Source organism: Alligator sinensis, unplaced genomic scaffold (assembly GCF_000455745.1).
Source record: "Alligator sinensis unplaced genomic scaffold, ASM45574v1 scaffold12_1, whole genome shotgun sequence".
Lineage (NCBI taxonomy): Eukaryota > Metazoa > Chordata > Crocodylia > Alligatoridae > Alligator > Alligator sinensis.
Genome location: NW_005841973.1, coordinates 3,065,028 through 3,087,248, shown reverse-complemented (window position 1 = coordinate 3,087,248; position 22,221 = coordinate 3,065,028). Strand labels below are relative to the sequence as shown.

General features: G+C 43.9%; 1 protein-coding gene across 1 annotated transcript in view; it reads right to left on the bottom strand.

Moving 5' to 3' along the window:
• EXOC6B (exocyst complex component 6B) overlaps positions 1–20,743 on the bottom strand; it is a 197,696-nt gene extending 176,953 nt beyond the window's left edge. Inside the window, exons 1-2 of the mRNA XM_014518640.2 lie at positions 20,638–20,743; positions 14,665–14,752 (exon numbers count right to left, since the gene is read on the bottom strand). Of these exons, the coding sequence (XP_014374126.2) occupies positions 14,665–14,752; positions 20,638–20,743 (194 nt within the window). The remainder of the gene's footprint in view (positions 1–14,664; positions 14,753–20,637) is intronic.
• Positions 20,744–22,221: the final 1,478 nt, after the last annotated feature.

Genomic DNA, 22,221 nt, shown 5'->3' with positions numbered 1-22,221 from the left:
TCAGCGACTTGGAGAAGAGAGCGAAGCGTACTCTGTCCAAGTTTGCGGATGACACAAAACTGTGGGGAGAGGTGGTGACACCGGAGGGCAGGGAACAACTACAAGCAGACCTGGACAGGTTGGACATATGGGCAGAAAACAACAGAACGCAATTCAACAAGGAGAAATGTGAAGTGCTGCATCTAGGGAGGAAAAATGTCCAGCATACCTACTGCCTAGGGAATGACCTGCTGGGTGGCACGGAAGTGGAAAGGGATCTTGGAATCCTAGTGGACTCCAAGATGAACATGAGTCGGCAGTGTGACGAAGCCATCAGAAAAGCTAACGATACTTTATCGTGCATCAGCAGATGCATGACGAACAGAACCAAGGAGGTGATACTTCCCCTCTATCCAGCACTGGTCAGACCGCAGTTGGAGTTCTGCGTGCAATTCTGGGCACCGCACTTCAAGAGGGATGTGGATAACCTGGAGAGGGTCCAGAGAAGGGCCACTCATATGGTTAAGGGCCTGCAGACCAAGCCCTACGAGGAGAGACTGGGGCACCTGGACCTTTTCAGCCTCCACAAGAGAAGGTTGAGAGGAGACCTTGTGACTGCCTATAAGTTCATCACGGGGGCACAGAAGGGAATTGGTGAGGCTTTACAAGAAATAATGGCCATAAACTAGCAGAGAGCAGATTTAGACTAGACATTAGGAAGAACTTCTTCACAGTTAGGGTGGCCAAGGTCTGGAACAGGCTCCCAAGCTGCCTATGCAGGGGGTCAGACTCGATGATCTATTGAGGTCCCTTCTGACCCCAACATCTATGAATGTTCATGAAGTCATTGAAGACAAGTGAGGTAGCAGAAGACTGGAAATAAGCCAACTTAGTGCCCCTGTAAAAAGAAGCAAAAAGAAGGACCCAAGGAACTATAGACCAGTTAACCTCACCTCAGTTCCCAGGTAGGTACTGCAGCATATCACAAGGAAGTCCATCTGCAAGCATCTGGAGGAAGAAAAACCTATCTCAAGCACTCAGCATGGACTTGCTAAGAATAAATAGTGTAAAAAATTTGATTTCCTTTGACAAAGCAATTACTTGGGTGGATGAAGGGAATGCGGTGCACATAATGCATCTGGACTCCAGCAACACTTCTGACCAGGTCCCAAGTGAGCTTCTCAAACAGGAGAAACATGAGCTAGATAAAGGTACTATATTATGTGGATAGATTACTGGCTCAATAGGCTCAAGCAAAGGGTAATTAACGGGTCCATGTCAGATTGGCAGGAGGTTCAGCGCTGCTCAGTATGTTTAATTAATAGATTTGAATGCTGGCATAGGGTGCTTCTTGAGCAAGTTTGCAGGCAACACAAAACTGGGAAGGACTGCAAACATGCTGGAGATGGGAGCACAATTCAGAAGCATCCTGACAGACTGGAAAGCTGCACCAGAGCTAACAAGATGCAGTTCAGTGCTGCCAATGCAAGGAGCTACACCTTAGGAAGAATAACCAAAACCACAAATACAAGATGAGCAACACCTGGCTGGATGTCAGCACTATGGGAAAAAGATCTGGAAGTTTTGGTAGATCTGACACGCAATACCAGTCTTAAGTGCACAAAAAGTGAATATGGTTTTGGTATGCATCAATAGAAGCATTAGGTACAAGACACAGGAAGAGACAGTGCCTCTTTACCTGGCGCTGGTTAGGTGCTTAGAGCTCCACATTTTAAAAGAAGGACATGGACAAGTTAAGAGTCCAGATGCAGGCAACACAAATGATAAAGGGCTTGGAAAGCAAGTCATACATGGAGAGGCTGAGGGAAACAGGCATGCAGAAAAGATACTTAAGTGTGGACATGATAGCAGTCTTCAAATATCTGAAGGGCTGCCAAAAAAAGAGGGAAAACACCTTTTCCCTCTTGCTGCAGAGAGCAGGATGCAGACCAAGGGCTTGAAGTTGCAGCAAAGCAGGTTTGAAAGGGATACCTGGAAACACTTCTTTGCTGGTAGAAGAGTGAGGTAGCAGAATAAATGCTTAGGGAAACTTTGGGATTGCCATCATTAAAGTTGCTTCAGAAGAAGCTGCTGGACAAACAGGAGTCAGGTATGATCTAGAAGTAGCTATGCCTATGCTCTACTATGGGAATTTCCCACAGGCCTTTGCTGGCTGCCACACAGGGATGAGAAAGAATTTTTTCCTCCTCCTTTTGCTACACATTTGGGGGGTAGGAGGAGAGGTGGGCAGAAGGGACTGCACCTTCCTCAGAAGCACTGAGGGCTGCTACAGCCCAGGCCAGGAATTTTGAATGGGCTGTGCCAATGCTCCTGCTGGGGCTTAAACCAGGAGGGTCCTGGCTAGAGGGTCTTGCCCCTCTGCTCAGGGTCAGAGCTCTCGCCGTATCTGTGATCAAGAAGGAGTTTTACCTTGTGGTATTGACTGTGGGGGTATTTACCTTCCTCTTTAGCGGGAAACATGGCCCTCTTCCTTGGATCCATTGAGCATATTTTAAACAGCCTTCACAGCAGCAGGACCTTGGCCACTGTTCCCCCTGCTTTACCTGTGGTAGGTGCAGGTGTTGTGCCTTATGCCATGTCAGGGCTCACTGTGTGGTTTTGCTACTAGGTTGGACAATGGATTTCTATAACATGGTTTAGATAGGGATGATCCTGCCTCAGGCAGGGTGTCGGACTAGGTGACTTTTGGAGGTCCCTTCTAGCCCTACTTTTCTAACATTTTGTGATTAACATCCTCTTAAAAAGATATAGAAGAGCAAAAAGAGCTAGATATCCTATAGGGAGCAATTCCACATTTGACAACAAGGGGTCGGATGAAATGAATGACAACAGAAAGTAAAGAGCTCAAAGGACCAAGAAGAACAGTCAAAGAACATGAAACTTGGATTAAAAACAGTTTTCTTTTATTATAAGCTATAGCCACAACCTGAAAGCTTTCATCAGACACTGTCTACCAGCATATTAAACCTGCAAGCCATGAGCCCAGACCCAACATAAAGCAAATCCCACCAGGAAGGCTCAAGGAAAAAAAAGTGTCAGACATTCCCTCACCCTCACCTGGGACAGCCAAACAGCACTTGCCCTACTTTGGGCAAGTAACAGCCCCTTACAGTCTGGTGGACAGGCTGTTGTTCTACACTTCCGTATCCTGAGCACGACAACATCTGGCCTGCCTGATGCAAGTTTGAAACAAAGATCTAGCCATCTGTCAGCTTCCTAGTAGATGCCACTGAGCAGCAGCAGTTGTACAGGACCTGCTTTACTGCAAATCAGCACGGCTCTCCATTTGTGCCCCAACGACAGGTGCAGACTTAACTCAAGACAGCAGCCACAGCCACTATCAAAGGCCTCCTCTCTCCCCTAGCCACCTCTTGTTGGTAGCAGATCTAGAAAATCAGGAGCCATTCACCTCCTAGCAGAATGCAAAGGAAAGGAAAAACACCACTGAACTTTGTGCTTTCCCACCTATGCCTCTGCTCCCTCGATAAAAGAGCTTCACAGAGGTTTAGGGCTGGATGCAAAGCTGATGGATCACTTATCCACATATGACACTGGACAATGGGGAGGAGGCTTGTTCACAGACTCTCACTGTTAGAAAAAAAAAAAAAAAAAAAAAAAAAAAAAAAAAAAAAAACAAAAACCCAAAAAACAGGAGATGATCAAAAGCAGCCAAGGACCAAGTCACAGAAGCAGCTGCATCCTCAGCCCTTCGTGCCTGTCAGAACCAACTGATTTATGAAATGGGATGGTTACATTCTCCGCTTATCAGTAGTATGTAGGAAAAAAGTATTTCTGCTCAGGTGAAAGAGGGGTAGAGAGGGGAATTATTTCATTGCAGACAAAAAACTCCTCTGGGTTGCAAGGGAAGTGCTAGCATGGGTCCGGGGGAGGACAGCCACGTCAGAAGTTAGCACACAGCTATGAATAAATCACCCTCCCACAAAAGTCATCATACAGCATCCAAAACCCTGGGCAGGGCAGCGCCGTGCGAGACAAAGCACCTGGTCTGCAGCTGACTACAGGAGCAAATTCTGGAGAAACATTTTAAAATTTATGCAACATGCTATCAGCATTCTTTTTAAAGCAAGAAGTACCTACTGAGCTCCTTGCACAATGACTTGGCTGCATTCAGCTAATGCTGGGCTTCTGCTCAGAAGAGGAAGGGCATGAAAAAAAATCATGTGCAGATGAGAGGTTACTATCAGTTCACCCAGAACAGGCAGCCAAACCCCGAGCGTTCAGATCAAGGAGCAGAACCATCATTGTGAAAGTCCTGTTCAGTCACAAGAGAATTAGGGCATTCACAGCCAACAATATGCAGTTTGCCAACTCGGACAGATAATCATTTTAGAGTGCCCTTGAAAGCAGTCTTCACAGGCACAATACTCCCTTACTTAATTTCAATTCACTCCAGCTGCCCTGATAACTGTGTGAAGCAGACTTGCACCCTGCTGGAAGCCAGGACGAAGGAAATTGTTAATCAGAGCTGCCTGGGACAACCACCAAAAAAAAAAAAAAAAGCACCTTTTCTTGGGACAAGTGACATTTTAATCCTTGACTGCCTGACAAACCAGATGGATTTGCCCACCTGAGCCACAGGAGAAAATCAGAACCAGCCAGCTGTCAGTTCTCCAGAAGATGTAACGTCAGATTTGCTCGTGGGGCACTGCTCAGCCGCTTGCACCCCGGGCTGCAAGCCTGGAAGAGACCAAAAAGTTGCACTGCAGCAAGTTTCACAAGGCAAAACTGTTGTCCACCAGAAAGTCCTCCTGACCCAATCAAGCAACTTAAATTCAACATCAATTTGTCCACTCCTAGACAAGCTCCCAAAGGCCATGCATGTGGCATACCCAGACTCTTAAGAGGAAAAGAAAGACTTAAAAGACAATGCATTAGATATATCACCAAGCAATGTTTCCTAAAATGAGAGCTATGAAATATTAAGCACTTGATCCTCAGCTGATGTTACCTGGCAACTTCCAAAAGCCATACCCCCATTATAAAATAGATAATACCTGCTACTTTGGATGCAAGACCTTTCAGGAAAGGGGCATCATCTTGCTCTACATCTGTACAGTACCTACACCACAATGGGTCCTGGTCCAGAACCTGAACTCCTAAATGCAGTGGTAAATTATAGTAAGTAATAGGAGCACACACATGGCCTAGTAACAAAAAAAATGAAGTACAGAGAGCATGAAATGTCACTTTATACCTACAAAGACTAGAGGAATCCAGAAAACTAGGCATACTACCAATTCAGAAGACCTCAGGATCATATCTGCAAGAAAAAAGATCACCATGAGAGCTTGCTTGTCCACAGGATGAACAGCTGTTGGACGAGCAAGAAGGGAAGACCAACCCCTAGTTAGAAAGGCCAGGGGAAGGAAGGGTTCAAGCAATACCACTTGTTATAAGATCCTAGAAATCCAAGTCATTGAGGTGGCCATGTCCACCAGCACCCAGAAACTGCACAAAGATGCTATTTGAACACATCTCCCATATTGCAATACCACCTTGATCCCTAAGGATCTGGCTGATCATGAGCTCAAGATGAAAGACTGCCAACCCACCTGCAATGAAAACAGACTATGGGACTAGTATGAAGCAGCAATATAGCAGCAACACTAGCAAAGCTATACCTGTCCTCCCACCCCACCAGCACAAGGGTCACAAAAGAAATCCAGCCCGTGTGGTAACTAGCTTCTATTTCAAAGGCACCTTTCGTCCCCTCACAGCACCCCTAAGAAGGGTAGCAATTTATATTTTAAAGAGGAAAAATGAAGCACAGCAGTGTCATGACCATGCCAAGGTCAACCAACAAGTCAGTAGCTGAGCCAGGAAAGATGAAGCCAAACGTATTTACTCCAAGCCCTGTGATTCATTTAGTTCAATTCAGACCACTACCACACATAATAAAAGCAAGTCAATCAACGGTTCACGACAAACAGTAAATCACCGGAAAAAAAAATCCCCACCCCCCCACCCACCCCCAAAATGAAGCCTCAACATACCCACAATCCCAGAACTACTGAGAGGCAAGTTGTACATTAGCCTACTTCATAGTTACAGTAATAAGACTGCATCTCTGAAAATAGTGGTACCATACTACTAGCACCATTTGTTTTATTATAAGCAGCAAGATGCATCCAGAGCCTAACACACAAATAAAAAACCAGCAACTCAGTGGATTTGGTCTTAAGAGAAAAAACAGCCTCTGAAGAATGGTCCAGCCACTTCCAGGCCTCAAACATAGGAACCGGTATCTGATTACTCTCAAGGGGCAAGTTAGGCACATTATACAGAGGTGACTGGTGCTAGTGAATTTAATTCTAGAAAGGAACTTGCTTTCTGCGAGTCTGAGGAGGAAGCTAACACAGTCTGTAGGAAAACTAAGGTCCCATTCCTGCAAACCGCTGTCTGGACAGCCCTCTACCCTGAACGGAGCCCCTATAGCATGCAAATACATTTAAAAATATACATTATTATTAGAGAGAGAACAATTTACCAGCACAGAGGTGTTTGCAGAATTAGGACTCAGAACTGCAAGAGCAAAGGCAATTATACAATAGACAACACTCCAGGAACAACACTATACAGTACTAATTAAGCCTAGCCAATGCATTTACATGCACTCCTAGAGCTAGAGGAAGAGCAGTACAGGTATCGGAATTAGTGCAGCTGCTGATGCTTTTTTTGCTACAAGAGCATTTTGTACAGGACATTAGCAGAATGCAACGTTAACCATTCTTCAAGTGGACTTGCATTAAATTGTCTTTTTTAAAAGACTTCATTATGGGCATGAGAGCACTGGCAAAGGCTGGAGCAGTCTCATTTTCACAAGATTACACTCTCCCCATCTAGGTGGCAGAGGAAAGGGCTGAAAGATGTTCTCAAGGATTCTCTTCATCTTATATTAAAAGACAATTTACAGTTGTTACGAGCAGCTTCCTGAGCTAGCTCAATGGACAAAAATTAGTGTCTAGACAGTCTGGGCTGCATCTCCATGACAGATTCCTCTAGAGGCAGCTTGTATTTTTTTTTTTTTTTTTTTAATTGAAGTAATTCTGAAGGAATAGGCCTGACTTAGCCTGCTCACCATCACATGAGAAACATTATTCCCTAGAGTCTAAAATAAGTGGTCAGAAGGTTTCTAATACAAAGACAAAAATTTTAAAGACGTGACAGACAGCAAAAATAGATTTACGCAGCCATCATCTCAACAGCATTTTTAAGGCACTCTCGGCTGCTTTCCAGCCCTCCTGCATAGCACAAGCAGCTGGGGTGGGTATTTCTCAGGGGAGTCATACCAGGTCCAGGAACTACCGACAGATCAGCCCAAGGCAGAGGACATGATGGGGCAGCAGAGAGAGGTCAGAGTGCATCAGCCCTAAGCTACTATCATTTGGAGAACAGACCACCAGGGAGGACCATAACCAGATGCTGAAATAGCCCAAATATTAGTCTGAGGGTGTCGCACTCACTCCAAACTCAGAGTTAAGAGCAGAAGAGCTAGTCAAATAGCCTGTTTTTATTACTATAGCCACATTTTTACAGATGGAGAGAGAACAATTAGGCCAATATTTTCTTCTCCGATTTACACTGCTTCCATCCTTGACTCCTTAACCCAAGACTCGTTGGGCCCAATGACCAGGAATGATAAGAACCCACTATTCTTATTGCCAAGTTGGAGATGCTGAGCACTTCCAAAAATGAAGCCCAAAAACTTCCAGAGTGGGCACCTACAAACTGGCACACACAAGAACAGAGGCCTTGTTTGATATTTTTTGGTCTTAACTTGCTCAGAACCACAGAAGACACTAATAAAACAGTGTCCCAGGCCATACGACCCCTTGTTAGGGAAAAAGTATAGATCAAGAGTCTTGGGCAAATTTGCACCCAGGTATAGGTCTGCAGCCACAACCAGGAATCAGCATCCATTATGCTTTGCATTGGACAGACACATAACAAGAGGGCGTTTTCTGCCCCATAAACACTTAGAAGCCAAGTAAAGATGAGAAACTAATGGTGGAGGGGGGTATAAGATCAGAAAAAATTATGAACACCATGATAAACAGCAGTTCTGCCGTGTCAGCTATGTCCTCATCCCTAAATGTTTGTAGGCTTTATCAGGCACTTGAGGAGGATTTGTTTTAACATAAAGGCACTTATATGAAAAACAAGTTTTGCAAGGAAAACTTGATTATAGTTGCAAGTAAAATTATTCCAGTTGACAAAAGAAACATGTGTGGACTTAAAAGAGTGGGGGGATGATAAATAACCACGTAAAGCAATGGGAGGCAGATAGCCATGCTAGCCTGAAGTTAGGCAGAAGTTGCTTACCAAAGCTTACGCCTCTCCAAATTAGTCAATCTATAAAAAATTACCATTCTGCCTCGACTCCTTTAATGTAAAGTAATATACTGAATTCTGAAGAGATACTAGTAACTACCAGTCTTACTACTAATCCTAATTGACAAGGGAAGCTAAAAATAAGGGGAAGATGCCTCTGGCAAAGACAAAGAGATTGTATTTTAGTGGATTAGGAATAAAAGAAGTCCTAGCAATATTATAATTACTAAATCAAAACAGTAAAGCACAACACAAATGAGACAGAAGCATTCCTTATATTTCTGCTGTATTTGGAAAGAAACAAGATAATGAATACATCCTGAGAGACCAAGTACTTCTCAGTCCATCAAGGTTGTTAAGGACTAAAACATTTTTAAAGACAGTAGGCCTAAATAACTTGAACCCAAGAGACCCAAGTGAGTTGACTTGAGATTTCCAACGTGCTCCTGTTAAGTTTAACTAAATCTTGGAATACCAGGGAAATTCCAGAAGCCAGACAAATGTTAACATCACTCCGGTAATACTATATTAGCATATCACATTGGGCGAGGGAGAATCCAGGTAACTAAATGCCAGTTTGTCTGACACCGATCCCAGGTAACTTCATGGAAAAGCCGATATGAGTTAATTAGATTATTAAAAATGTTTAATAGCAACCAAGATGATTTTATGTAAACAAAAAAAAAAAAAACCACAGTCTCGACAAACATGCATGATTTCATTCTCTGGTGAGATTACGGATTTGGTTAAAGTACTGCACAGATTTAATCATTTTAGACCAGTGATTCTCAACCAGAGTGCAACAGCACCCCGAGTGCCTTGAGATCCTTTCAAGGGTGCTGTGGAATGCCACATAATGTTAGCACTGTTAGGTGTGCAAACCTGGTTCACAAGAAACTTAGAGTTTTCATACCGGAATCCAGTGTTCAAAAATATTCCAACCTGTTGTGGTCCAAGTTCTTACCAACAAAAAAGCCATTCTTCTATTACAAAAAGAGTGAAAACTAAGAGCTGGCATTTTTCCAGGGGGTGCCTCAAGTCTAAAAAAATTGAAAACCATGGGCTTAAACCCTATTACATGACATTTCAATTAAAAAGCTAATACTATACAATATCAAAGCACATGCTACATAGATTAACTGGTAAATCTCAAAACATTGTCGTCAAAGGGACAAAGTTCTAGTGGCTTTCTCTCCACATGGAAATGGAATAGGCCCAACACTATTCCACTAATGATCTGGAGTACACAAAGTCACTTCTGAAATAATTTCCAGATGACAGATAGGCAGAATGGTAAAGAACAGGACAGAGGGATAAGGAGGAACTTCTGTCCCTGCCTACAGTGGTGCTGAGACTGAAGTGAGAAAGTTTTCAGTGCTGAAATCAAAATTAAAAAAAAAAAAAATTAAAATTAGAAAGGATGTACGTGAAAGCCACAAAAACAATCCAAGGACAACTGCATTACAGTGACAAAGTGCTCAATCTGTATAATTTATCAAAAAGATTAAGATGCAACTTGATTACAATGGAGAAGCACTTTCACAGTAACACCAATTACTGAACAGTTCTTCAGCCTAGCAGAGAAATGCACAACAAAAACCAATGGCTTGGAGCTGAAAGCCAAAAAATTCAAGTCAGGGGGAAAGATACTACTTGTTAACAGTGATTAACCACCTGAACAGACTAAAGGAAGTGGTGGATTTTCTAGCCCTCGGCATCTTCAAATCCAGAAGAGTTTGTCTACAATCACTTTCTAAAAAGCAAGTTATTTGGGCTCAATACAGGGGAAACTAGTTAAAAATCTACTGGCCTGTGATATACAGGAAGTCAGACTACAATGATCTAATAGTCCCTTCCAGCCCTAATCTCTATCAAACCCATGAATCATTTATTAGGAATCTAGAAGAGGGAGTAAACCATGCAGTGATAAAAAAAATTATATAATACTGTGGAGGATGTGCAAATACTAATAAAGATATGCACAAGAAAAATAAAGTGAGAATTAAGATACAGCTTTAAAGAAAAAAAAAAGATAATATAACCATGCAAACATACAAAAGAACTATCCAAACACATTTAAATGCAAGGGAGACACTGGGAACACAGTAATGCTGAAAGACATTTAGAAGAGATAATGGACAGAAAGTCAGGTATGAGCTTGCAAGGCAAGATGATTTTTTTTTCTTTTAAAAGGAGAGAGAGCAACTATAATTTTAAATCAGGATGTGCAGAGCCATCCCCCCATTACCAGAGAGGGAGGCAGCAGTTGTTCTCTGTACTGTTTTGGTGAACCTGCATCTAGATTTACCTTCCTTGCATTAAGATGGATTTACTAAAATGCAACAAATACAAAAAAGGAAGAAGAAATCAATCAGTGCACTGATTATGGGGAAGACTTCTACACAACAGATTAGCCTGGAGAGAATTTTAGGACAACAAGGCATTTTACCGAGCAGGTTATCAGTCACGTACTACAGTAATGGAAGATCTTTGAGAACCTAGGTTTGTACGAAGAAGCATGATTAGGAATGCTATGATATAATTAGCAAAAGGAAATATTGAGACTGAACAGAGGAGAAACATCCTGAAATTCCTTCTCCTTATTCCAGTGGTATCCAAAGGCTCTTGGACAAGGATCTGATAACATTGGTTTATGTTCCCTGCCTAACACCCACAAAAGCAAACCCTCCAAGCCAACCACCATTTACATGCAGATATTAAGAAACTTTTTCCTACTCTCCCCAATTCCAGCTTACCCACCCTCACTCCCCTGCCCTCACCCAAAAGAGATCCCCGTCCTCTGCCGTGATGTCCCTCCCATGCCTGCACCCCCTCTCCTATAGAGGGGTTATCGCTCTGCCAGAAAAAAAAAACCCCAAAAACAAAAAACCTCAAAAAAAACCACACAGCTCCTCCTTCCCACCCACCAACACACACAACATTATATTCAAAAGAACCACAGCAGTCGCGTAGATGAGGCAAGTTGAGCTAGCAGCTGACTAGTCCTTCTGAGTAAGGTTTTTACTTGCAAATATTTATAGACCAACTCCTGCAAATAAAGGGAGTTGCCTGGAAGACAGTCACATGAGAATCAGAACTCCACTAGAAACAACTGTTAAGGTATAAAAGCAGCTGGTCAACACAGATTTTGTTCTGAAGTGGTATGAAGGTGCCATCACGTAGCTTTTTCAAAGGAATCAAACTGGTGCTGTCTCTCTATACTGCTGCATTGGGTCCCTCTTACCTGCCAGGGCCACCATAGCAGTTGTCTCTTAGTCCGTATCTTTAAAAGCAATGCTCACCTCTGATCAGTCCCCATCAGCCAATTTTCAAACAAGCCAGCAAGTATCTTTGTGTTTTCTTCCCATGCTTCCCCTCACACCTGGGTGGAAGTTCCCACAAACAAGTGCAATCACTCCTTATTCTCCATGAAGAAAAAAAAAAAAGTTTCCCTTGCCATCATGCCTATTATAAGAATTTGATCATGATAGAGCCACTGGCATGCATGGACTGTGGCCTATCACAAAGACCAATACTGTGTCAATGCTTCCTCAAACTCCATTCGCATTTGGCAGATCTCATTTAATATAGATTACAAGCATGGTTCCTTCCCCAAAGAGCTTGTCTGATGACTACACGGCATCTAGCACAATGAGCTCTGATAGTGCTTAGGAGCTAGTTACCACAACCATTCATTAAATGCCAACAAGCAGGAGCATCAGCACTTTTACACCATTAAGATTATAGTCACACCAGGCAAGCATATCCTTTATCTATGATGAACCAGAAACCAGGACAATTAAACAATAAATATTGCAACTCTGTGAAGACAAGCCCCTCTTGCTAGCAGGATTTCAGTGCTATTTCCTACAGCGTCAGAAGGGATTCTGCATCTAAAGCACATTATGAAACTGCTATTCCTAGAAGGCAGACTAGTCTGACTCCGGAAGACACTTCTTCCATGATGTCCACAAGAAATGAGTCACTTCATTTACATCCATTTCTCTGGGCTCCCCCATGTAGCATGTTTGCTTTATGTAGAGTTTAGACTAAGCTCTCTGGAGCAGGGAAGTAAAATAAGAAAAAAAATAAAAAGAAGAGAGAAAGAAAGAAAAAAAAAAGTCCCTCCCTACCTAATTAGGAAAAAACAAACAGGCTAGAATCACTTCCACAGCAATCATATTTAAACAGGAAATATCAAAACTAGAGACCTCCCCTCCCCTAGCTTCAAGACAGTTGCAGATTCATGGTAGAAAAGTTCAAAGATATGCCTAGAGTCTGATGCCTGATTTGTCCTCTGCTGAATACATCAAAATTAGGAAATTTAAAATCTCCTGTAGTACATTTTACAGAGCAAAAAACCACAACCTTATGTCTGATGTCAATGGACAGATGATTCCTAGGCATGCCACCCTCTCCTCTTTTTTTTTTTTTTTTTTGGTGTCAATTTAATTCATTTTAAAAAAGATCCAGCTCCCAACATAATTTTTTTACTTCTAAAAAGGACACGGGCAGACTAAAAATCTAATACTTGGATAAGTGGCAATCTTTTAGAAAAATGGTTCCATCTACAATATCATGTAGCAGTAAAATCCCAAACTCAACAGAGAAAGAGAAAACTGTGACTGACAAAAGCTAGTTAGTCTCATTACAAAAGTAAAAATTAAAACCTGTAGAAAAAGGGGGGGGGGGCAGGTAAGAAGAGTTTTAAAAACAATAAGTTTTTGGTAACATAATTAATTTAGGTTTTGAGGCGGCAAATGTTAAAAAAAAAAAAAAAAAAAAAAATGTACTGCCCTGATGGACCTTGAACACTGTGGATAATAAATATCAGCTGCCTATCGTATCATTAGCATCCCACAAGCTAATCAGAACAGACTTCTGTGCTCATCAGCTACACAGAGGGTTTATTTGGAGGGAGCAACTGATATTTTACTTGTAAAAATGTATAATCTGTTTCTATGAGGCCAGGTGTGTGCATGATGTGCAAACTGGATAAGACGAACAGGCCCCAGATGGGTATCATTTACTTGATCTTTAAGCCAAGAAGAATATATTTAGAGAGAGAGGTGATCTCTCATGTGAAACAGGTTTTGACTTCACAGATCACTATCGTGTCTTCCAAATTAACAATGCAGCAGAAATCACTGCTGCAAAATCGTAAACTGCATCACAAAGAAAAAACTGGAAGGATGAAACACTACACCTAGACTTGGAGAAATGAGTCCAGCGTGGTGACGGGGAGCGAGGGGGAGGGCACGCATCAAAGGGTTTTTGAACCCGAAAGCTTGCTTAATAACTATTCTCCAACTATTTGGGTTGGTCGAATAAAAGATACCAAATTCACCCAAGGAACCTCGTCTGCCATCAGTAACATCAGCACTCCTGTAACCATGCTCATCTCCACCCGAGAGAGGAAACGCACACAAAAAAGTCAGCAGCTACACACATTAAAGCAAAAAGCTCTTCCCAATGAAAGAGGGTACTCGCAAGAACCGCTGGCAAAGGGTGTTTAATAAGAGAACAAAGGCTCCATTAACCCAACAGAAGCATTAACTCATATCATCATCAGGATGGTAATTGTACCCGTTTGCAATTAGTCATGCTTTTTATTTTTGGGCAAAACAAAGCCGAGATAATACTTGCAACAAAACAACAACAACAAAAAACACAACAACAACTTTCCCGCAGATTCTGGGGCGTGTGGTCAAGTCTCCACATCCTTCCTATTTATACACATTGTCACAAGCACCACATCCAAAAGTGACAGCCGGCTCCATCGAAGGGCAAACGCGCGCACAAACACGACCGCCGGCTCCATCGAAGGGCAAACGCCCGCACAAACACACACTCCTGAAGGGGTGGGCTGAAAAATATAAATCGGTTGAATTGGGAACGTTAAATCGCACCTCAAACCACCCCAAAAAACCCCACTCTTGAATGCGAGAAAAGCAGTCGTTCGATCCCAAGGACACGGACGCAGGCGAAGCCCTCACGCCGGGGTGGATCGGACACTTTTGGAGACGGCGCCCGCGGCTTGAGGGGGAGAAGGCTGCCCGGCCCCGCTTTGTGGGCCAGGGGGTGACCCGCACCCCTCGCCCCGCGACGGGCTGGGGGCGACCCACACACCCCCCGCGCCCTCCAGCTCAGCCCAAAACCGGCCCCGGGGGACCCTACACCACGAGCGGCTTCAAGAGGCCTGTCACCCCCCGCCCCTCAGGACCCTTCCTCACATCCCCGCCCCACAGGGGGGGAGAGCTGGCACCACAGCCCGACAAGAAGCGCCTGACCCCGCGCGCAGGGGAGCGGTACCGGAGCGTAGGGCCGATGCAGGCCGTGTCCGTGCTCTCGATCTCCCGCAGGATCCGCTCGTGCTCCGCCGCCGGCCCACGGGCAGTGCCTCCTCGGGGAGGGGTGCCCCTCCAAAGACCCTCAATGGGGGAATACCCCCACCCACAGACCTCCCCTCAGTGACCCTCAATGGGATGGAGACACCCCCAGTCACACCTGCCCCTCCCTGGGGGAGATGCGCCCCGTCAGACCTCCCCTTCAAAGACCCTCAATGAGGGGGACACCCCCAGTCAAACCAGTGCCTTCCTAGGGGGAGATAAGCCCCATCAGACCTCCCCCCAGTGACCCTCAATGGGATGGAGACACCCCCAGTCACACCTGCCCCTCCCTGCGGGAGATGCGCCCCGTCAGACCTCCCCTTCAAAGACCCTCAATGGGAGGAGACACCCCAGTCAGACCAGTGGCTTCCTAGGGGGAGATCAGCCCCATCAGACCTCCCCCCAGTGACCCTCAATATGGGGGAGAGTCCCCCAGTTGGACCTGCCCCTCACTAGGGAGTCACATGCCCTGTGGGACCTGCCCTCAGAGACCCTCCATGGGGGGAGACGCCCCAATCAAACCTGCTCCTGACTGGAGGGCCACATGCCGTGTTGGACCTGCTCTCAGAGACCCTCCGTGGGGAGGAATCACCCCCTTTAGGACCTGTACCCCATTGCACCCGCTCCCTACAAGGGGCAAAGCACCCCTCGTCAGACCGACTCCCAGCCAGCACCGCCCTTCTCAGTGACCTCAAGGGGCGTGATTCCCTAAAAACTGCCCCCTCAATGGAGGGGACTCCCCCCCCACCCCAGCAAGTCAGACATTCCCCCAGTACCCCTCTAGTCAGACCTACCCCCAGTCAGACCTGCCCCCAGTGTCATTGACAGAGGGAGACCCCCCCAAATCAGACCTGTCCCCAGGGATCCTCAATGACCCCCATCATACCTACTCTGCACTGGGGAAGACATCCCCTGTCAGACATCCCCTTAGTGGGGCAAGAAATCCCTAGTCGGACCTACCGCCACCCAGACCTGTCTCCAGTGCTCATCAATGTGGGGAGGACACCCCCAGTCAGACATGCCTTCCAGCAGCTCCTCAGTGGGGACACCCTAAAATCCCACAGGCATCAAGTGTCCTGGGCATCTCCTCCCTGGAAGAAGATGCCCAGTAAAATTGCCCCAGTGCCCCTCACAAGGGGCAAAACCCCCTAGCCAGACCTCTCCGTCATACCTGTCCTATCATGCCTTCCTTTCCATCAATTTACTCAGCTCAGACTTGAAGCAATTCAGGTCCCTTGCCATTGCTGCTTTGCACAGAAGATCATTCCAGACCTTTATTCTACTAATATTTAGAAACTTCTTCTAATTTCCAGCCTAAATTTACTTTTGATTAATTTATAGCCATTTGATCTTGCATCGGTATTATCTTTTAACTTACACAGCTATTGTCCTTCCTTGTTATTGACCCATCCAATCTATGTATATAAAGGATAATTATACTCCCACTCAACCTATATTTTGCTAAGCTAAGCAAGCAATGTTCTTTTACTCTCCCCTCATAAGTTTTCCATTTCCCTAATCATCCCTTTAGTTCTTCTCTGCACCTGCTCCACCTTAAATTAATCTTTTTTTTTAATATGAATGACCAGAACTATGCATGATATTCTAAATCAGAGCTTACCAATGCTTCATACAATAGTACTAATGCTTCCCTGTCTCTACTAAAAATACCCCACCTAATAAATTCATGGAATTGCACTAACCTGTTTCACAACCATATTACACTGGTGGTGATTGGGTTATTGTACCTTCACCCAATACATCCAGATCCCTCTGTCATCTCTAATCTATGACACCCCAATTTATAGCAGACAAGTTCTTGAATAAGCCCCTAAATGCATGACTTTGCACTTTTGAAGTATTAAATTTTATACCATTCCCCTTTTTCCAATCCACAAAGTTATTTTATGTAACAATCCAGGCCGCCTCATTATTGGCACTATCTCTCAACTTTGTGTCATCTCCAAGTATCATAAGTACATGAACGTCTGTTCTTGCACCAAGGTCACTAATGAAATTGAAAATATTAGAGAGGATGGACCCAAACCAATTGATGAGGAGTGTAAACAGTAGCCTATCTAATCTGATTAACTACACTTTCAATCTAAATTTTTCCCCTCCTTTTTAACCGACTATTTTATCCATCTTACAATGATAGTAAAAAAACCTTACCTTCTCCATCTCAGCTAATATTTGGCTGAAAGGAAGACTACAAAATGGCAGTCCCTGCCCCACAGAGCATACACTCTAAGAAAAGGCATAAGTGGGTGTAACAAACAATGGACTGGGGGATAGAAAGTGAAGGTTAAAAATGACAGGAGCGTAATAATGCTAAGACTCTTTATGAACATCATTTGCTCTTTATTAGTCAGACGTGTGTTTTATTTTGGCTGTTTCAAGTTTTAACACATAAATTAACTGAAATATTAATAATATTGAGAGCCACTACTGGCTGTGTTCCTCCTGGCTGAAAGCCGCTGATGTGGATTTTTTGTCTTATCATCATCATATTAGATGAAAGAGCGCTAAAAGGACAGTTCAAGCCACTCTGTGCATCTTCAGTTGTACTGGCAGAGGAGAGGCAAGGGAAGTACTAAAAAAAACTATACATCATGCTAGTGCACCAGCTCTCTTAGATCAATTTCTATAGTTGCCAAGTTTGGTGTCTTATGGGACCAGATGGATATCATTCTGGATGTGCTTAAACCAGAGAAGAAATCTGTACTCTGATGGCAGTCACCATGGAGATTTGATATACGCTTCTAGAGGACAAGAAACAAATAGAGATGTAAGCAATACAAGGAAAGAAGATAAAAAATAGTGAGCAAATGTCATAGTCCAGCCAACAGAAGCTGCATTTCTCTCTCAATAGGTTAGAGAAGGGCAAAGGAACATTTGGGGAAATACGTATTGTACATCCCACACTAGTAGCTGGTCTGCAGAGGATACAAATCTTTTAATGTCACCAGTAAAAGAAGACAAGGTTCCTTGGGTGAATTTGATATCTTTTATTAGACCAACCCAAATGGTTGGAGAATAGTTATTAAGCAAGCTTTCGGGTTCAAAAACCCTTCGTCAGGCTGAGGAAGTGTCAGCAGTTGGTGTGTGCTCTTCCTGGATGGAATGAAAAGTAAACAAACCTTTCTACGGAAACTTAAAAACATAGACCACCTTCCCAGCAACACACTCCTAGCCACCCTGGACGTTACCAGCCTATACACCAACATCCCACACCAGGATGGCATCCAAGCCTGCCTTACATATCTACAGGAACAAGATTACAACCCAGAATACAGACCCAAAGATATTACTGAGCTTATACACTTCATCCTCACACACAACAATTTCACTTTTAATAATCAACACTTCCTCCAGATGATGGGAACAGCTATGGGCACTAAAATGGCCCCACAGTATGCCAACCTTTTTATGAGCCACCTGGAAGAAGACTTCCTCAAGAACTGCACCATCAAACCCTTGCTATACTCAAGATACATTGATGACATCTTCATCATTTGGACTGAGAACCTGCAATCTCTGATTGAGTTCCACCAGAAATTCAACAGTCACCATCCCTCCATCCGACTTTCTTTAGAATACTCTAACACCAACATCCCCTTTTTAGACACAAGGATCAGTATCCAGAAGGGTAAAATACAGACCACAGTATACAAGAAACCCACAGACCAACATACATATCTGCACAGAACCAGCAATCACCCGAAACACACCAAAAAAGCAGTGATATACAGCCAAGCCCTCAGATACCACCGCATCTGTACTGAAGAGAACACCCGGGATTGCCACCTCACCAATCTTAAAAAGGCTTTCACCCAGCAAGGACACTCCTCCAGAGAGGTAGATCGCACGTTTGAAAGAGCCACCTGGATACCACGTGAAGAACTGCTGCAGTACAGAAGAAAAACACCCACAAATCGCACACCGCTGGTTATGACCTATCACCCATCCCTTGAACCTGTACGGAAAATCCTCAAAAAATTGCAACCCATATTAGAAAAAGACCCTATTCTTAAAAAGATCTTCCCAGAGCCACCCATCCTAGCCTTCAGACAAGCACCGAACCTCGCCAACCTCATCACCAGAAGCAAACTTCCTTATACCTCATCCAATGCACCAAATGCCCTGATGGAAGATATGTAGGAGAGACCAGACAACAACTGCGCACCAGAATGAATGCACACCGGAAATCTATCAAAGACAGAAACACCCAATTACCGGTGGGGGCGCATTTCTCACAGGAGGGCCACTCTCTCTCCAGTCTCTCAGTCCTGATCCTCAAGGGAAACTTACACAACACTTCCCAGAGACGAGCCTATGAGCTCCATTTCATCAACCTGCTGGATACTAGAGATCAGGGACTAAACATAGACATTGGATTTTTGATACATTATAATCTGCCTGGCATCTGACTCCCCAGCCCAGCCCCTGGCTTCTTCACTTTTCATCCCATCCAGGAAGAGCACACAGCAACTGCTGCAGCTTCCTTAGCCTGACGAAGGGTTTTTGAACCCGAAAGCTTGCTTAATAACTATTCTTCAACCATTTGGGTTGGTCTAATAAAAGATATCAAATTCACCCAAGGAACCTTGTCTGCCTATGTCCTTAGACCAACATGGCTACAACCCAAACCCCTGCACCAGTAAAAGAAGGCATTTCCGTGGTTGAAATAGTAGACACTCTGACTGTTATAGGTTCAGTCAGTAGGTCAACGTAGGATGACAGCTTGTACAAATAGGAGCACATTTGTGAATTGAACTACAGTGGATCACAGGCCCCTAAGATGAGCTTCCTGTGGCCAGGGAAGATACCAAATGCACTGTTCTATGTATCTCACTCTAGTGGTAGAGCCACAGATTAAATTTTCTACACAGTTACCCACTAAGGTATTGAATCCTTTTACTTGATTATTAGAAGCTTGTGTTTGAGGCCCAGTGCAATACTTCTGAAATCAGTGGGTGACTATGATTGATGTTGGATGCGGCACCGGAGGTCTCTGAGACTACACCGCCTTTGGTGACAACCTGTGATGTTGTTTAAGATAAACATAAAAATGACCACAACATTGGACCCACTCAGAGACAGCCCCAAATAGTTGAGTTTAATATTTAATATGACTAAAGCTGACAGGCAGACCTAGAACTGTCTAGTAAGCCCATCCCACTGATGATGATGATAGGCGATCATTCGCAAACAAGTAAGATTATCTTCCAAGGATCTTAATAATGAGTCCGCAGGTGGCTCCATAGCCCAATTCTAGATCCACATGTCTTGTCACAGTGAGGACAGGTGTTTCCAGGAGGGATGGGCACTGTGTTGCTGCATTAGATGTTCTCATGTTCTTTTCACCTGTTCCTCTTTTCCTCCTCTGCCTGTCGACAAGCTGTTTCAAAGCTTTGAGGTCCCTCCCAAAGAGCCTTCCTCCATTTTGGTCGGTCCTGAGCAAGAGTCTCCCAAGTGTTGATGTCGATGTTACACCCCTTCATGTTTGCCTTTGGGGTGTTTTTGAAGCACTTTCTTTGCCCTCCACTACTTCACTGACTTTCTTTCCGCTGTGAGAAAAAGATCCTCTTTGAAAGGTGGAAGTCAGGCATGCAAACAACATGACGTGTCCAGCAACGTTGGTTTTGGATGATCATGGCCTCAATGCTGTTGGAATTTGTTTCGGCCAAGATAGTGATGTTTGTGCATCGATCCGCCCAGCTAACTTGAAGGAGCTTGCAAAGGCACCGTTGGTGGTACTTTTCCAAGCTCTTGAGATGTCTTCTGTACGTGGTCCAAGTTTCCGAGCCATAAAGCAGAGCTGGAATGAGAATGGCTTGAAAAACTAAGAGCTTCGTTTCAGCAAGGATGTCATGATTTAAGAAGACTCTCTTACTCAGACGTCCAAAGGCTGCTCTTGCACATTTCAAGCGGTGTTGCATTTCCACATCGATGTCTGTCTTTGATGAAAGATGGCTGCCAAGATAGGCGAAGTGATCCATGTTCTCCAGCAATTCTCCATTAATTTGAATGGCCCGGGAGGGAGGTTGTTTCTCCATTTGGAGCAGGCTGGTAAAGGACTTGCTTTTTCTTGATGTTTAGAGTTAAGCCAATACTCTCATAGACTTCTGAGAATACATTATGAATGGTTTAGAGGTCCGTTTCAGATTGAGCAATGACAGCATTGTCATCCACATACCGGAGCTCCATTATGGATGTTGTCATGGTCCTCATTTTGGACTTGAGTCTGTTGGGATTGAACAGTCTTCCACCCATCCTATATACAATTTCAATTCCAGGTGGGAGCTTTCTGTCGATAAGGTGCATGGGTGGAGATTAAAATGGAAAACAAAGTTGGAGCGATGACGCAACCTTGCTTCACTCCAGTTTTCACCTCAAATGGTTCTGTTTGATTCCCATTGCTGAAAACCCTTGCTGACTTGTTGTCATGGAGAAGTCTCAAAACACTGATGAACTTGTTGGGCAGCCAGTATTAGACAGGATTTTCCATGGGGCTTCGCGGTTTATAGGTTTACACTAGTGGCGTGAACATGAGAGTAGCAATCAAAACTTCTTGGTATTCTAATCCTGGTTCCATCCTTTCATTATTACCTAGGGCCAGTTATTTCACCTCTCTTTCTCAGGTTTTTCATTCTTAATTAAACTTAATTATCAATTTTGTGACAATTAGATAAAATCTCTTCTCAGTTACCTCCTTACAACCCCATGGTCTTCTGTGGGACTCCACACCTGCAGAATCTGCAATGACGTTCTCCGTTTTCACTGGGATTCCACTGATTTCTGCATGTAGGTAAACTAGTGCGTGGCATCTATCAATAGAAACTCTCCCAAAAAGGGTTTCACTGAGCGCATCTATAAGAGACACTGACTGCACAGTAGTGCGTCACAGCACAAACCATCCTAATAGCTGACTGTGCAATGTTATTAAGCTAATGCACAGTAAACATCATTAAATAACTGTGCACCGGCACTACTGTGCAGTAACTCTAGGTACGGCACATTTAGTTTATACTTATTTAGTTAGTACTTATTAAGTGAGTACAAAACTAAATGTGCAGTGTCTAAGGAACATTAATGAACTTGTAGACATGCTCACAGTGGCGCAAGCCAGGTGCAACTCCTTTCTCAGAGACAGCAACCTAAGAGTAGGCTAGCCCAGCCAAAAAAACATTGTGGCTAGGTCATCAACTGGAGGTATGGATTCAAAATAGTCCCAAGACAACAAATCTGTTTCAACAGAACTCCAATTAAGCCCTCTCTGTAAATGAAGAAAGCTACTCTCATATAAAGACCAATGACTCTCTTGGCATAGCTACCTGTCCTCATCCTTACCTCTCCAGCAAGGATGAACAAAGCCCAATGTCTGTAAATCATTTTGAAAATGAAAAGTGCTATGCATATATGTTAAAGGTTATTCTTTCATTTGGTAGTTTAGGCCAAAAACTTAGGTTTTGTAGAA